The sequence below is a fragment of the Pithys albifrons genome, chromosome 32 (assembly GCF_047495875.1).
Source record: "Pithys albifrons albifrons isolate INPA30051 chromosome 32, PitAlb_v1, whole genome shotgun sequence".
Classification (NCBI taxonomy): Eukaryota; Metazoa; Chordata; class Aves; order Passeriformes; family Thamnophilidae; genus Pithys; species Pithys albifrons.
The window spans coordinates 825951-843574 of NC_092489.1; the positions used below are offsets into that span (position 1 = coordinate 825951).

At 54.0% G+C, this 17624-nt stretch overlaps 1 protein-coding gene across 1 annotated transcript in view; it reads right to left on the reverse strand.

The window, feature by feature from the left end:
* The window catches only part of LOC139684145 (uncharacterized), a 1342464-nt gene that overhangs the window by 466884 nt on the left and 857956 nt on the right, over positions 1-17624 (reverse strand). Inside the window, 1 exon segment of the mRNA XM_071579746.1 lies at positions 3491-3497. Within this exon segment, the coding sequence (XP_071435847.1) occupies positions 3491-3497 (7 nt within the window).

The following is a 17624-nucleotide window of genomic DNA, read 5'->3' on the forward strand; positions in this document are numbered from 1 at the left end:
TTCAACAGAGTCAAGAGACTCTCTAACATATAAAGCCACCCCACCACTGGGATATACTGGGAGTGAGTGTAACCAGAGTAGGGGTAAAAAGGAGCAACTGGAATCATGTGGGGGGAACTGGGGTAATATTGGGAGCACTGGAGTCATACTGGGACCATAATGAGACTGTCTGGGAGTGACTTGGATCATGCCGGCAATGACTGGAAAATATCTGGGAGCACACTTGGAGCTAATGGCATGAGTCTGGGCTGATACTGGAAGCAAGTGGAACCATGTTGAAGGCAACTCGGATAACACTAGGAGGAGCTGGGCCCAAGCTGGAGGACACAAGGGGCAGCAGGAGGCAGTATGGGGCCACCTTCGACTGCCTGGGGTGGCTCTGGGGAGCCCTCGGCTCCTCAGGGCTCTTCCTGCAGCCACAGAACTTGGAGGGACCCTCCTCTGGGTGGGTCCTCCACGTGATCCAGGAGCTTTAGGCTCCTCCTGCCACAGACTGGGGGCAACTGGGATCATCCTGACACCATACTGGCAGAGACTGGAAGTCACTGGAACCATACTGGGGGTGACTGGGACCACAGTGGGAGTTACTGGGACTATGCTAGCAGAAAACTGAAACCACATATGGGGCAACTGGGAGCAAGTCAAATGGTTGGGTCTATACTGGGCACTACTGGGCGTCACTGAGACTATGGTGGGACAGACTAGGGGCATACTGGGCCAACTAGGATTCTGTTCTGGGTAGCTGAGATATACTGGGAACAACTGGGCTCATAGTGGGAGTGACTGGGCTCTGGGAAGCACAGGATGGGCAGCATGGGGAGGGAAATCCCCCTCCCACTGCCCTGAATTCCCAAAATCCTTGTTCCCAGTCCCTGCTCTGGCACTGAGCAGCAGATCTGCTCTGGTATCCCTTTCCCTGGGGACACTTCCCCACCCTCTCCCCTCTTTTCTGCCTTTGGAAATCAGCACTTTGGAGCCCCATCCCATTGTTTTCTCATTCTCCTCCCTACTATTATCATTATCCCCCTGCACCTCCTTTTCCTGGGCTCTGGAACCCACCTGTGTGGCTATTCCCTGTTCTCCAACCTTGGACACCCCTTTCTCTGACTCCAGGATCCTCCTGCCCCCCCTTTCCTGCCCATCCCACTTCTCCGAGCCCCTGGATCCCCCTTTTCTTTGACACCAGGGACCCTCAAGACCCCATTCCCATCCATCCCAGGTCACCTCACCCCCACATTCCCCTTCTTTGACTCCAACTACCCCCTGACCCCCCTTTCCCACCCATATGTTAAACACCAATAACTGAGAAATGAAATAAATATTATTCCCCCATTGTTCTCCTATCATAAACATCCTATCCAAGAATTTTCTGTCAGCAGTTCAACACAAAGACAGAATTCTCTTACAAACAAACACCCTGCCAAAGCCTTTCCCCAAGCTTCCTGCAAGTCATGGCAGCAAATTCACCCAAACTTCTTGCCTGCTGAGAACTCACACAAGCATCCTCTTGTTGTAATGACTTAGCTAAAACTATATCCTGCTTTTAAGAAATTTGCAAGCTACCTGTAAAATACAGTGTCTAAGTATTTTTGCAGTCTATAAAAACTCCCAAAGAACACCTTGGAATTTCGGTGCGTAGGGTGTGTGGAGAATGGAGAGAGAGAACCACAGCCAAGAACCTCTCCCACCTCCTCCCTGCCTCACCCATCTCACCTTCTTACCCTCCTTCTTCCCCACCCAAGCTGCTTGCCTGCCTGCCCCTGCAGACTGAGGAGAAAGCTGAGCTCTGCCTTGCTCCCTGCGTCAGTTCTGCTCCTGCTAACCCAGCCCTGGCCCTGTTCAGCCTGGGGTGGCTGCGCCGCTGCTGCCCGTGAGCGACAGCTCCGCGGAGCCTGAGAGCTCTGCAGAGAGCGAGGAGCAGCCCTGCTGCACAAGGGAGAGCAGCACAGACTGAGCATCACATCTGCACTGCAAGAGCTGCATTCCACACCTCTGCCTGCAGGAACAGAGACAACATCGCTTCTCTCTCACACACACACACACACAAACTTGGGAGAAAAAGTTGGTTTTGGTGATAAAATTTTTTCTTTGCTTCTAAAAAGTACTCTTAGAGTTTTTCTAACTGTTCTTATTTCCCTCTCTCTCTGCATTTTTAAAAAATTTTTAATTTTTAATTAATTATTTAACTAATTTTAATTAATTAAATTGAGTTTTAATATTGTTAGGAAAAACATTTTGAACCCAAGCTATGTCTGCAATATTTAAGCAGATTGTAACACCATCATGTCTCTCCCAAACTCCACACTCCCTATTCCTTTACCCTGCCACCCTCTGGACTGCACTTTTCTCATCACAGACACAACCTGCAGTCCCCAACCACCTCTCCCAACCTCTAGTCTTGCTTTTTCTTAACCTCGGGACCTTCCTGATCCCTCATTTCCAGGCACTGGGATGCCCCTGCACCCCCTTATCCTGCACAAATACCCTCCTGCACCCCCTTTCCTTGCCATCGCACCTACTCCAGCCCCCTCACCCCTTTTTTCTTGACTCTGGGACCCCCACTCTTGCATTTCCAGACCACACACCCTGCCCTGTTTGGAACATTGAGGGACAATTTTAACCCTTTTCCCAGCTTTTCTGGGTGTCCCTACCTCAAGACTCCCTTTCTTCAACATTGGGGACCCCTGGACTCCCCATCCCACTCCTCCAACCCCCTACACTCCCTTTCCTTGGCCCTGCTTCCCCCTGAAATCCCCTTTCCCAGCACTGTGTCCCCCCTGTACTCACAAGATTCAGCCCAAAGCACCAAGACTCAGCCAAAAAAATCCCTCTCAGGAATTCCCCCTCTCTGGGTCTCTCCACTTTGGGGGGGCTCCCCTGTCTGGCCTGCTGCGGGTCCCCCGTGTACTGGGAGGCCCCCTCCCCAACCTGTCAATGAAGGGTCTGACCCAGGCACACCAACCCCCCCCAAGGGGGTCCCCACATCCCCCCACCCACCAAGGGGCTCTGCCAGGACCCGACACTGGGGTACCCAAAAACACCTCCCAGGGACCCCCAAGGGGCATTCCCAGCTCAGCTTTTGGGTCTCTCAACCATCCCCTCAAACACAAACCAAACCCCCAGAGCTCCCCCAGGCTATTCGGGGCTTGGCTCGGGGGTCCCGCAGCACTTTGTCGGGGCCCTTTGCCGTCCCTGTGTGCAGCTCCGGCCCCGCCTCGCGGCAGCCCCAGCGCGGGCTCCAAGGAGCGGCACATCCTGGTGCCCTTGGGGGCTTTGTCCGGGCCCATCCCGGCTCTCGTGTTCCCTGGCACAGCCCTTATGGCCCTTGGTGGGGTAGCGGGGGCACTGTGGAGTTTGGGGGCCCCTTCTCTTTCCCACCCTGTTCTCCCGGTCACCCGAGAGTCCTTCGGGTGCAGATGGAACCCTGGAAAAGGAAAAGGAGGAGCATGGCTGCCCCCTCCTCTTCTACCGGGGGTGTTCCAGGCTCGACCTCGCCCCTCCCCCTCCTCCCCCATTCGCAGAGCGCGCCCAGCAGGGCGGACACAGATGGTCTGGGAGCACTGGCTGGAGCTGTGCTGAGGGAGAACAGGTCTACCCGCCGGGCTGAGGGACAATACGTCTACCCGCCGGGCTGGGAGACAGAACATCTTCCCGCCCGTCCTAATACACGTGGGTCCCCCGGCAGCTCAGACAAGGTGGAACCCCGAACCCCAAACTGAACAGACCAGAGAAGGGGAAATTCTGGGACGGATTTTTTGGCTTAATCTACGTATTTGGGAGTGAGTTTTGGCTGAATCTTGATGTTTTGCAGTTTTGATATCTGTGAGGGGTTTTTTTTTGCCTGCATCTCGGTGGTTTGCAGCTTTTTATGGACACCAGATGCCTGGTGACTTGTAGGGATGGGGAGCAGAGAGGGGCGATAGCTGAGGTGAGGGTCCCCCGGCAGCCTGGAGAGATGGCAGTGTGGAAAAGGGGGAGCCCCAGGACCCCCAGGACCCTGAAATATGGGCATGGAGAAAGGGGATCGTGCACAGGGGGACCCCTGTGTATTCAGGTGTGATGAGATGCCATTATTTTTGGTCCGTGTCTGGCCTTGCCACCTGCCAAGTTATGGAAAACAACAACTTATAACTTAGACTTCGGCCTTGAAGGAGACACATCTTGTGTACACTGAGACAGGTTTGTAACTTGAATTTTAAACGGTGTCTGGTTTCAGCCTGGAATCCCCATGAACCCTCCCTGGAACAATTGCTCAAGGAACTTTAAAGTTAATTAACAATGAACTAATTTTCCAGAAAATTGCAGAGTTTTAAAGGCAATTCCCTCAGAATAGCTCTCATTATATGGTTTAGGTGGCCTTGAACTGACTGAAAATTGCACTGGGCTTTACTTGAGACACAAATAATTAGCAAATAAGGAAAATAATGTGATTAAACATGTAAGGGTGACAAAAACAGTGGATAAAACAAAGGAAGTGATTTAGACATTTAAAATAAAATATTGGAACAGTCTGGTGAGGAAAGAAAATAGTGCTTGAATATCCTGAACAAAAAGTACTTAGGAATCTGGAAGGAAAAAAAAAAAAGCAAGAAATAGTAGTTTTTCTCAGTGCAAAAGGTTTTTTCTGAATGCTGTGATATTCTGAATGCTAATTTGGAAGTTATAGTAACAGATAATTAGAGTAATATTATAAAATAATCTAATAAATCATAAAATAATACAGAAAAATTAATGCATAAAATTGACTTTTTGAGTGATGATAGCACTTGAAAAATAAGTTGATATTTATACAGGTATTGAAAACATTGACACCAATATTTAACAGAAAACGTGGTGCCCCAAATTTATCTGGGAAATGAATATTCCTTAACTCTCCTTGAGATCTTTGGGACAAGTCCCAGCAAAATCTGGAGTCCCTCAGCTCACCAGTTTGATCTCCCTTGGTACTTCACTGCTTTGGTCACCAAGCCCAGGGCTGAGGGCAGAGCAGCACCAGAGGAGCAGAAAGTCCCAGGTTTGCCCAGGAAACCAACACATGGACTTGTCAATAATGCAACATAAATCTCCCATTTTCTATCAGCTTTTAGAATCAAAAAGCTTTGCATGGGGAAGTTTTGTCGGGACCTGGATTGTAACAGAACTTTTTAAATTTAATTCTTTTCAATATTGATGTGGGACTGGGGGAATAACTTGGAGCAGCCAGTGATATCCACACCCTCAGCTGGTCACATTTTCTGGGATAGAAAGAACTTTTCAGACTCCAAGTCTAAAATTACAGTTCATGCATCAGCTTTTACCCACTGAGGTTTCTTTCTCCTGGTTGTAAGGAGAGTGTGACTGGGTGTGCAGCTGGAGAATTGATTAATCCTAATTAATATTTACACCCTGGATCTTCTCATGGTTGGAACAACCTGGAACAGAACACACATATTTTTGAGTTTTCTTCCTGTCGCACAGAAGTAAAACTGTGGAACTCAGTCCCTAAATTATCCTTTTCCATTGGCACATTACAGGTATGAGACACCATCCCAAAATGTGGAGGGACAGGTTTTAATGCCACAATTTTCAGTGCTTTCAACTGGGGTGAGGGACTGTAGCAGGTGTAATAAGATATAATTATAATGTAAAATGCTATAATAAAGAATATAATAATTCTGATAAATTAATGTGTCAAATTGACTTTTGGAGTGCTGAGAGCACTTGAAAAATAATTTGCTATTTACACTGGTATTGAAAACCAGCCTAAAACTACACTTAAACCCAGCCCTAAACCAGCCCTTAACATGTACTAAAACCAGCCCTTAAACCAGCCCTCAACCAACACTAAACCAGAAAGAAGTGAGCTCTTAAGCCAGCCCTAAAGACAGACTGAAAAGCAGCTCTAAAACTGTCCAAAACCAGCTCTAAAATAGCTCTAAAACCAGCCCTAAAAGCAGCCCTAAACCCAGCCCTAAAATTGCAGGGGGTTGGAACTGGATCCAAGTCCAGAGGAGGAGCTGGGTTTTTAACTAATTCCTCAAGCTCAATTCACAGACTCACAGGATTGTTTGGGTTGGAAGGGCCCTTAAAGCTCATCCCTTTCCACTAGCCCAGGTTATTGGCACGTTTTCCTCTTTCCAAGCACTGAAGGATTTACAATATTTCCAAATCAAACCTTTGACTCTCCAAAGTCTTGGCTTTGACTCTCCAGAAATTGCCCAAAAGCTGCAGAACTGACTGTTGGGTGTGACCCTTCCCCCCTAACCAGGCAGGTCATTTGGGGGTCGGAAATGGTTTGCAGAGGCTGAGTGAAAGTTTGGGGGGTCTGTGCGGTGTTTTGGGGGTCTCGGGGAGGGTCTTGGGGTTTTAGGGGGAGGGGGTGTCTGGGGTGTTTTGAGTGGCTCTATCAGGTCCAGGAGGAGATTTGGGGCATCCTGGGGGAGTTTTGGGGGTCCCAGGTGAGGGTTTCGGGATCTCAGGGTGTTTTTGGGGGTGGTGGGAGGGACCTGAGGGCGGTCCCGGGGTGGGGGGAGGGGCTTACCCGGCTTCTCCACCTTCACCGTCACGGCCCACACGGCGCGGGGGGTCTCGAGAAGAAGGAGCTCCTGGAAAGGGAACGGGGAAAGCTCCAGGACACGGGAGGGAAAAACCGCACAAGTCCCTTCCCGCCTCCCCCACATCCAGGTCTCCGCCCATCACTGCGCAGGCGCGGACTCCACTGCACTCCCGGCCCCTCCTACTGCGCGGTGGGTGGGAACGAAGAGTGACGGCGGAAATGCCCAATGGACGCTCAGCATCGATGAATGATAGTAACAGCAGCCAGTGGGAGCTCGGCACCTCCTACAGTTCCGCCCCCTTTGCCCCGCCCATTTTTCTTTAGGCGAAACTTCTCCAACGGCCACGATCGGCGGCAGCGCCCGGGCAGGGACAGACGGGGCCGGGCATGGACAGAGACGGGGCCGGGCATGGACAGAGACGGGGCCGGGGCAGGGAGAGACAGGGCCGGGGCAGGGAGAGACGGGGCCGGGCAGGGACAGACAGGGCCGGTCAGGGGCCGGGCATGATCGGTCAGGTCCGCCCCGGTGCCCCGGGCGCTCCCCCCGCCGCAGCCCTCGCTGCCCCCGCTCCGCCGCTGCCAGGCCGGCCCTGGCGCTGGGTCGGGCCCCGCGGGCTCTGCTGCTGCTGTCGAGGGCCGAGGGAGCTGCGAGCGGGGCCGGGCTCGGCGCTCCCAGGGGATGGGCAGGGAGGGGATGCGGGGGGCACGGGGGAGACCGGGGGGGGTCCCTGCGAGCCCGAAGGGAGCAGCGAGTGCCCTGCGGAGCCGCCGAGATGCTGCCCGGGCTCTGCGAGCAGATGGATCCGGGCCGGCTGAGGAGGGAGCTGCGGGACAGCTCGGGGGGGGCGGGGGCCCTGCCTTGGGGCGGGACCCACGAAAGCCGCTCTCCCTCCCTCTGCGAGCGGGCAGGGCAGGGAAAATCCAACGGAGGACTCGGGAGTTGGGATGGGGAGCGGGAGAGATCCCTCCCCGTGCACCATCCCGGGCAAATCAGACTCGGAGTGGGCGTGTGAATTAAATTGTTCCTGCCAGAATGAGAGCAGGAGAATGAGAAGTAGAACTAAACCCGACAAACCCCTTCCCCTCCCCGCCCCGCCTCCTTCCCAATTGTTCCTCCTCCCGCCTCAGCAGGGCACGGAGCTGGGAATGGGGGTCCCACTCAGTTGTTGGTGGTGCTGCTGCTCAGGGACAGAGGTTGGAGTCACTCCAAACATCCCCAGGGCTTGGCTTGGGGGTCTCCCCATCCCCAGGGCACCTCTGGGTGCAGCTCAGGGCAGGAGAGGGAGGGACTGAGCTCTGAGGCTCTGCAGCTTTGCTGGCACAAGTGAACAAAGAGGCACCTTGTGGGTTTTCTGGGCTCCCAGAGAGCCTTGGGAGGTTTCCTCGCTGAGCAGAGGGATGTGGGGGACCTGCAGCTGAGGCAGAGCATTAAAAGCAGAGCAGGGAGCACATAAGAAGAAGAGCTGCTTCCTCCCTCACTCCCAGGATGGTCCCATTGCAGGTCCTCACTGGCTCTGGGCTCTGCTGGGAACTGGAGGGGTTGGGCCACTGGTCCTGGTGGGCATCGTGGTGTGGCTGCTGCAGGGACAAGGTGAGGCATCCAAAAGTTATAAATCCCCCTGACTCTATCCGAAAACCGATCCAAATCCATGAGAGCCCGGCTCCAGGCAGGGGCTGGAGCAGATTCCCCCTGTATTTCCAGCAGGGAGCAGCTCCTGGGTAGTGGCAATCCCTGAGGGGTAGGAGGGCAGAGCTGCCAGTAGGGGCTGATCGATGTGGGTTTGGGGTCTGAGCTGCTGTAGGTCCCTCTCTCCACCCTGATGGTGCTTGCAAATACCCAGGGATTGACTCTGTGCTGTTCTCAGGACGAGTTTCCAGGGCTCCAAATTAAAATTAATATTAAAGACTCATGGTTGTGTGGGATTAAGGGCAGTTGGTGGTCGATCTTTGCCAAGAGGGAAGTTTCAGGTGGAATTCTGAGTTCCTTGATCCTTCCAAACCCCACTGGGCTCTTCTGGGGGTGGCTGCAGATGGAGAATTTCCTTTGAGAGCAGCAGTTGCTGCTGATCTCGTCAGAGTAGGTGTAGGCACATTGGCCATTGCCCTGGATGGCAAACCTGAAACCCAAGAGCACAGTCAGAGCACAGGGAAGGATTCCCATTGCCAGAGAGATGAGAGGAGGACTTTGCAGGGCTCCAAATTAAATGTATATAAAAACCAGAGGGACACTTATATTTGTGTGGGAATAAGGGCAGCCCCAAACCAGCCCCAAACCAGCTGTGTGTGCACCCACCCACAGCACAGCCTGTGCTGGAGCAGCAAGAACTGCTGGCCCTGCAGAGCTGCCCTGAGGGGACACTGCCCTTGTGTGTCACAGGCACCACAGCCTGTCCCTGCCAGCCCTGCCCACCGTCCCCACCCAGGCTCAGGGACTCCCAGTGGCCCCTGGACACCAAAGAACCAAAGCCCCAAACCCCCAGAGTGCAGCCCTGCCCGTGGGCAAAGGGCCCCCAGGGCTGCCCTGCACAAAGCAGCCCCTGCAGAGCTGCCCAGAGACACAACTGAGGACACCACACATGATGCTTTTAGGAAACAGCTCCAAGCTTTGCTTGGCTCTTGGAAGGGGTCATTGTTTTATTCCAAATGTTCAGAGTTCCCCCTTTGGGGGCAGCGTGTCCAACAGGCCACTGTTGTGTTCCATTTGGGCAGAAATATTTCTCCAAGGAATGCACATGGCACAGACGGTGCAGAGGGAGCTGCCAAGTCACCCCAGTGTTCAGCCCTGCCCTGAGTGGCACCAGCACTGCCCTTTCTCACACATCTCTGGGGAAAAAAAAGGTGTCAGGGTGTAGTTTCTAAACAAGGAACCCTTGAAAAGATCTGTTTAGGACCTGACAGCAAGGTGACTCAGGAGCAACCAGCACAGGAGTGGGCAGGAACTGTTGGCCAGAGGTCCATCTCGGAGGGGAGGGTGAATATTTTAATTTTATTTGACACTACAGAGGCATTTTCTGGGGTGGCCTCTGGAATTTTATTCTATTTCAAGATCACCAGTAACAGGGCTGTGTTTGAGTGCTGCAAATGAGGCCTGGATGGGCCTAACTCTCCTTGCCTTAGTGCTCAGAGGCTTGTGGGCATTGCAATGTCTGCTGATGGCTACAGCTGAGACTAAACACTGAGTTCACTGTCACAAATGCATTGTGGGTGGTACTGATCAAAAGAGGCAATTGCAATTTTACTGATAAAATTCAGGTGGAAAAATGAGAAATGGAATTTATACAGCATAAATTTTTATCAGATCTGTTCCAGAAATGTCTTTGTGCACTGCCTATTTTAGATGTATCTGCTTGTGGTTTCATGGGAGCCTGAAAATTCTACTCAGCCCATCATTGTCACACCTGCAGTGTCAGGGGCTGCAGGAGTAAAGAGGACCCTGCAGGGAGGCTTCAGATCTGTTCCCTAAATCCCATTCTGAAAGGACATTGAATGAGGGAGACCCCAGTTAGTTCTCAGTGAGAGACAGACAGCTGCAAGCAGGTCCAACCATCACACTGGATTTACACCATCTGGTCTCTGCTGGAGGGTCCCTCTGGGCTCTGACACTGTCCCAGACCCCTCTCCCAGCCCCTCGCTGGCCCAGAGGAGACACTGCCCGTGCTGGGATGCTCAGGGAGCACTGGGCTCTTGCCAGTGGCTTCCCTGCCCAGCCAAGCAGAGCTGCCTAAGCTTGTCATCCATCACCAGCCCCAAGTCCTTCTCCTCTTTGGGGCTGCTCTCAATCCATTCTCCACCCAGCCTGAGTTTGTGCTCCATAATCATGTGACAAACTGTAATGAATGCAAATAGAACAGAGTGAGGCTAAGCCTTATCCTCCCAATGCCCAGAAGCAGAGGAAGCTTTTTATTCTGAGGAGGTTTTGTGTTAGGGACCAGAGTCGTGTCTGGGCCTGTCATATTTGGTCTGTGGTTGTGCTCGTCAATGTGGTGTGAGAAAACAGTGCAGAGTTTGCCTGTGGAGAACTGAGGTCTGGAGAAAGAGCCATCAGTGAGAGCTGGAAGTGCTGAGAGCTTGGGCTGTGCCCCAGGAAGAATGACGGGCAGAGCCGTTGTTGTCCCGGAGTCAGCCCCTTGAGCTGCTGCAGCCTGGGCTGGTGCGATGGGCACGCAGGGGCTGGTGCTGCAGCTGGCAAAGCTGCCCTGCAGAGAGAGGAGCCAGGAGGGGTGGGCTGGGCTGGGGGTGAGGAGGCCCATCTGGGCCTGGTTTGGTGCAGGGCCCGGCCTGAAGGGGCACTGCCTGCCTGCCCTGCCGCCAGTGCCGCTGCACCTGCTGCTCCTGCCCCGCAGGCTGGGGAGATTGCAGGGCTGGGGATGTGCTGTGTGTGTGCCAAGGAACAGGATCCATTGGCTTTGCTCACCAAGAAATTTGCTTTGCTACCTCAGCTGTGTTTTAGTGTCTTTTATTTTGTGCAGGGAATCCTCCTGAACCTGGAACATTGGGAACAACCTGGTGACCCACATTCCCAGTGACCCAAATTGGGAACACACCTGGTTGGAAGTCTCCACACTCTCCTGGTTCCCTGTGGGCACTTGCGTGAGTGGAGGTGGGGGAACATCCATCAGGACACGGACTTTGGGAATTCATTGGGAAAAGGGGATTTATGGATTTCACACCCCAAAAAAATCTCACCTGCTCTGTCCCATCATCTCCCATGGTGCCATCAAGCCTCCTGGCTCCTTCCCAAATTCCTTCATTCCATTCAAAAGTCTCTTAATCTCTTCTAGATTCCCCAGAATTTCACCCAAAGTACCCCCAGTTTTCCCCCAAACACCAAGATCCCCCTCAAAGTCTTGTATCTCCTCTCAAAATTCCTTTAATTCCACTGAAACCTCCCCTGACTTTCACCTCACACCACACTGGTTGTACTCAAAGTTGCCTTAATTCCACCTCAAACCCCTATAAATGCATCAAAATCCTGAGATTTTACCACAAATCTCCTGAATTCCACTGAAATTCCCTCACATAAAATTGATCTCATTTCACCACAAATTTTCAATTCCAAACCAAATTCCCTTAATTTTACTGAAGATCCTCATTAATTTCACCCAGAACTCTCTTAATAAATTTTAAATCTCTCCAATCCCATTTATTTCACGCAAAATCACTTTAATTTTTTCTAACATTCTCCAAATCTCCCTATTTCCACTTCAAAACTTCCTAATTCCATCTAAGTTTTATTAATTTCTACCCCAAATATCCCTAAATCTACCCCAAATCTCTTAACTCCACTCAAAAATACATGAATGTTTCTTAGAATCCTCAGTATTTCATTGCAAATCCCTAAAATTCAACAACCCCCCCCTTAGTTTCACACAAAGATTATTTAATTCCACTCTAAATTCCTTTAATTCCACCCAACCTCTTCTAAATTCATTTAAAATTCCCTGAATTCCACCCAAAATTCCCTTAATTCCCCTCCAAATTGTAAATCCCGCCCCAAATCCCTTCCCCAACTCACCAGCCCCCCAAGTGCCCCCAAATCCCCCCGGCTCCCCAAGTGCCCCCTTTGGAGCCCCAAATCCTGGGAAAGGGCCCCATGAGAAGGGGGGGCTGGGGGGATTTGGGAGATTTGGGGTAGAATTGGGGTCTGAGGGTCAGTTGGGGGGCACTTGGGGGTCTCATGGGGGTCTGGGGGAGATTTTATGAGCACTGGGGGGGCACTTGAGGGGTCCGAGGAGTCACTTGGGGAAACTTGGGGGTCCAAGGATGGAATGTGGGGGTTCAAAGAGTCGTTCAGGGGACACTTGTGAGTCCTGGATAAATTTGGGGTGCACTGAGGGGCCCAGGGAGGGAATTTGATGGTCCAGAGTGGGTATTGGGTTAGAACTTGGGAGTCCGAGGGGCACTTCTGGGGCAGTTTGGGGTCCGGGGGTCACTTGGGGGGCCGCAAACCAGCTGGGACCGACCCGATTGGGCGTGGGGGAGACGGGAGTTGTAGTCCCACCTGTGATTGGCCAGAACCGGCCGCGGTGTATGACGGGAGTTGTAGTATGGGACAGGCTCAAAATGGCGCGGGTGTCCATGCGCCGTCACCGCGCGCTGCATTGCTGAAAGATGATTGGCTGGGAGCGGAGACGGGCACGGAAGACAACCAGTCAGAGGCAGAGTAGTCGGAGGGCGGAACTCGAGGGCGATGCCGGGAGAGGTGAGCAATGGCGGCGAGTTTGGGGTGATTTCGGAAAAATTTGGGACTATTTTGGGGGCATTTGGAGGACTCAGGGAGGGTTTTGGGGGTCCCTCCCGACCCGCCAACCCCTCACAGACGCCCGAGACGCCCCCGGGGCCGTTTTGGCCGTGAAGGTGAAGAAGCCGGGTAAGTCCCTCCCCCCACCCCGGGATGCGCCTCAGAACGCCCCAAATCCCCCCCGAAAATACCTCTGAGAGCCCCAAACCCCCACCCGGGACCCCCAAAACTCTCTGGACGCCCCCCCAGGATGCCCCAAATTCCCCCCTGGACTCTCCCGAGCTTCCGAAACGCCCTCGGCCCTTCAAACACCCCAGAGATACCCCAAACCCCCTCCCAGACCACCAATTCTTTCCCAGACCGTCTAAAATGCCCAGGAACCTCCGAACTACCTTAAATCCCCTTCCCAGAATTCCAAAACTCTCCCAGACAGTCTAAACTGCCCAGGACTCCCTGAACTACCCCCAGGACTGCCCTAAACCCTCTCCCAGACCCCCAAAGCATGGCAGGACCCACCAAACACCCTTCTAGGACACGTAACACTCCCTAAATTCCCTCAACCTCCCCCCAGACTCCTACCCAGACACCCCCCCCCTCAAACAACGCCACGACCCCCAAACCACATCAAGCCCCCCCCCACCCCCCTCCCAATTCCCTCCCAGTCTCTCTAAACCAATCCAGGACCCCCTGGCTACTTCCAGACATTCCCAAACCACCCCAGGATCCCCCTGAACTGCCTACCAGAACCCCCAGACTGTCCCTAGACCCTGCAAAACCACCCCAGGGCCCCTCAAAAGCCTCCCAGACCCTTCAAACCATGCCATGTCTCCAAAACTGGGATTTTAAAATGACAACTGAAAGAGGGAGAACTGAAGCTGAGTGAGACACATGGGCAGGCCTAAGAAGCAGGAAAATGGGATTTATCGATTGGTTTTTTTTCTAGAAGCTGAAAGGAGCCATTTGGGGATGATGCTCTTGGAAAAGGGAACGGTGTGAGTGAGTGAGGGGTGGCCACAGTGTGGGGAACAAGCCCCAAAGGGGGATTTGCTTGAGGAGCATCCCTGGATGGTGGAAACTCTTGGGATCCTCCCATTCCCCCACATGGAGGTGCCTGGCACAAATCTCCTAAAACCCCAAACCATCAAAATTTGGCTAAAACCCCCTCTAAAATATGAAATTAAGATGAAAGCAATTCCAACCACCAAGATTCACCTCCCCAAAACCCTCCCAGAATTTTGCTGTCTCTGGTCTCTCCACTTTGGGGCTCTGGGGGTCCCCCCTGTCTAGGCTGTTGGGGGTGACTTGTGTTTTGGGGTCCCCTGTCTGGGGTTTGTCCTTTTCCAGGCTGCTGGAGATCCCGGGAATTTCAGGGGTCTGACTCCGTGATCTGACCCCTTTGGGTTTCTGGGATTCCCCTCTTCAGGTTCCCACTCAGGACTACTGAGAGTCCCAGGGGTACTTTTGCCCCTGACCCTCTGCTGTGGGTGCTCGGGAGCCCCCTGGGACCGCAAAACGGGGATTCCAGAGAGGGGGCACCCTCAGCAACCTAGAGAGAGAGGGGCCTTTGGAATCACCTCCCCAAGCAGAGAGTCAGAGGAGAAGCTCCACTATCCCCCAGCTCCACTATCACCTGTCTCTGCTCCCCATCTCCAGAGGTCACCAGACATCTGGTGTCCATAATAAGCTCCAAACTACCGAGATTCAGGCCAAAAAACCCCTCATCAACATCAAACTTGCAAAACAACAAGATTCATCCGAAGCTCACTCCAAAATATGGAGATTAACCCAAAAAACCCCTCCCAGAAGTTCCCCTCCTCTGATCTTTTCAGTTTGGGGTTCAGGGTCCCCCCCTGTCTGGGATGCCGAGGGACCCACGTGTATTAGGGTGTGTGGGTAAACTTGTTCTCTCTGAGCCGGCTGGATACTGCTGGACGGGTAGACCTGTTCTCTCTCGCTCCGGCGGGTAGACCTGTTCTCCGTGAGACTGCCGGGTAGTCCCATTCTATGTCCGATGGGTAGACTTGTTCTCCTTTTGCCCGACGGGTAGACCTGTTCTCAGTTTGCCAGACAGGTAGACCTGTTCTCCCTCAGTCCGCCGGGCAGACCTGTTGTCTCCTGGTCCCCTCGGTAGACCTTCTGTCTCTGGCGCACCTTCTCTTTAACCCGCGGGCCTCCATCCCTTCTCTGCCCCTCCACAGGCAGACCTGGCGGCGCCGGCGGACGGGTAGAACTGTTATCTCAAAACCCAGCGCCCACAATGGCTCCCACAACTGCTGTGTCTGCCCTGCCGGGCCTCCCCTGCTGATAAAGTGAGCGGGGTCGACCCAGGGGCATCACCGGCAGAAGTGCAGGTGACAGCCACGCTCCTCCTTTACCTCTTTTGGTGCTCCGAGTGCACATGCGGAGGTTTCAAGTCACCTGGAGAACAAGATGGGAAAGAGAAGGGGCCCCCCAAACTCCACAGTGCCCCCTCTGCCCCACCAAGGGCCATAAAGGCTGTGCCATGGAACACAAGAGCCGGGATGGGCCCGGACAAAGCCCCCAAGGGCACCAGGATGTGCCGCTCCTTGGAGCCCGCGCTGGGGCTGCCGCAGGGCGGGGCCGGATCTGCACACAGGGACGGCAAAGAGCCCCGACAAAGTGCTGCGGGACCCCCGAGCCGAGCCCCGAATAACCTGGGGGGGCTCTGGGGGTTTGGTTTGTGTTCAGGGGGTTGGTTGGGGCTTGAGAGACCCCAAAGTGGAGCTGGGAATGCCCCCTGGGGGCTATTGGGGTACCTGGGAGGTGTTTTTGTGGGTTCCGGTGTCGGTTCCTGGCAGAGCCCATTGGTGGGCGGGGGGATGTGGAGAGCCCCCCTTGGTGGGGTTGGTGTGCCTGAGTCAGGCCCTTCATTGACAGGTTGGGGAGGGGGCCTGCCAGAACACAGGGGACTCCCAGCAGCCCGGACAGGGGAGGCCCCGAAACCCCAAAGTGGAGAGACCAGAGAGGGGGAACTCGTGGCAGAGCTTTTTTGGCTGAGTCTTGATGTTTTGGGCTGAATCTTGTGGGTGCAGGGGGGACACAGTGCTGGGAAAGGGGATTTTCAGTGGGTCACAGGGCCAAGGAAAGGGGGGTGTAGGGGCTTGGAGAAGTGGGATGGGGGGTCCAGAGGGGTCCCTGTGCTCAGGGAGGGGGTTCCAGGGGTCCCTGATGTTGAAGAAAGGGAGTCAGAGGGTAAGGACACCCAGAATAGCCAGAAAAAGGGGTTCAAATGAATTCCCAGTGTCCCATAAAGGGGAGAGTCTGTGGTCTGGGAAATGCAGGAGTGGGGGTCCCAGAGTCAAGAAAAAGAGGGGTGTGGGGACTGGAAAAGGTGGGATGCCAAGAAAAGGGGGTGAAGGTGGGTATTGGTGCAGGATAAGGGGGTTCATGGGCTTCCCACTCACTGGAAATGTGGGAACAGGAGGGGCCCAAAGTGAAGAAGAAGAAGGACTGGAGGTGGGGAAAGATTATTGGGGGGTGCAGGAGGTCTATATATGCAGAAAGAGGAGTCCAGGGGGGGTCAGGTTAAAGGAAAAGGGACTGTGGGGTCTGGGAGATGTGGGATGGGTGGGAAAGAGGGGTCAGAGGGATCCTGGTGTCAAAGAAATTGGGGGTTTGGGGGCTGGAAAACCAGGAATGGGCAGTTAGGGGGGTCCTGGAGCCCCGGCAGCCTTGAGAGGGTGGGGACCCTGGAGGGGCAGGAACCCCAATACACAGTAGACCCCCAGCAGCCAGGACAGGAGGGACACCCAGAACCCCAAAGGAGAGAGGCAAAAGACAAAGAACTCCTGGGAGGGTTTTTTGGGCTGAATCTTGGAGTTTTACAGGATTTTTAGGCCACGAGGAGCCCAGTGATTTCTAGAGATGGATTGGGGCAGGAGGAACCCCCATCCCATTGTGGTCACAACTTATTTCTCCCCTCAAAAACCAGGATTTCTTCTTTCCAAAGCTTGACCAGATGGAAGAGGAGGCTGCGAGGAAGAGGAAGATGCCCCGGGACCCCCAGGCAGGTGAGGAGGAAGTCAGTGTCCCTTTGCCCCTCTCTTGTGCTGCATCTTCCAGCCCAGCATGGCCCCAGCTGCAGGACAACCCCGCTGCCGACGCCGTCCTGCCGGGGCCGGGTTTGGGGGGATGTCCTTGGCCTTCCCTGTGGGCCGGAGGCAAATGCCCTGAGTGTCCTTGTTCCTTCCTGCCCCAGGCCCCGAGCTGAGCATGGAGAGCATGGAGGACAAATCCCCCCAGCAGAACCTGGTGGCAGAGGCCACTTTGAACAGCTCCACAGAGCAGGAAGTCACCGAGAAGAAAAAGCCACAGAGATCCCTCAGGAGGAGAAGCTCTCAACCGAGTATTGGGTCCTCCGATCAGGATAGAGTCACCCAGCATGGAAAAGATGGCCAGAGCTTCAAGCAGAACTCTGAGCTGGGGGTGCAGCAGCAGCTTCAGAGCAGGGAGAAGCGCTACAAGTGCTTGGCATGTGGGAAGGGATTCAGCCAGAGCTACAACCTGATTCGCCATCAGCACATCCACACTGGGGAACGGCCCTACATGTGTAGGGAATGTGGGAAGAGCTTCAATCAGAGCTCCAGCCTGATTCGCCATCAGCGCATCCATAGTGGGGAATGTCCCTACACGTGTAGGGAATGTGGGAAGCGCTTCAGTCACACGTCCCACCTGATCCGCCACCAGATGATCCACACTGGGGAACGTCCCTACGAGTGTTCCCAGTGTGGGAAGAGGTGTCGGACCAGGTCAGATCTCCTCAAGCATCAGCGCACACACACGGGGGAGAGGCCCTTCTGCTGCACTGACTGTGGGAAGAGATTTAAT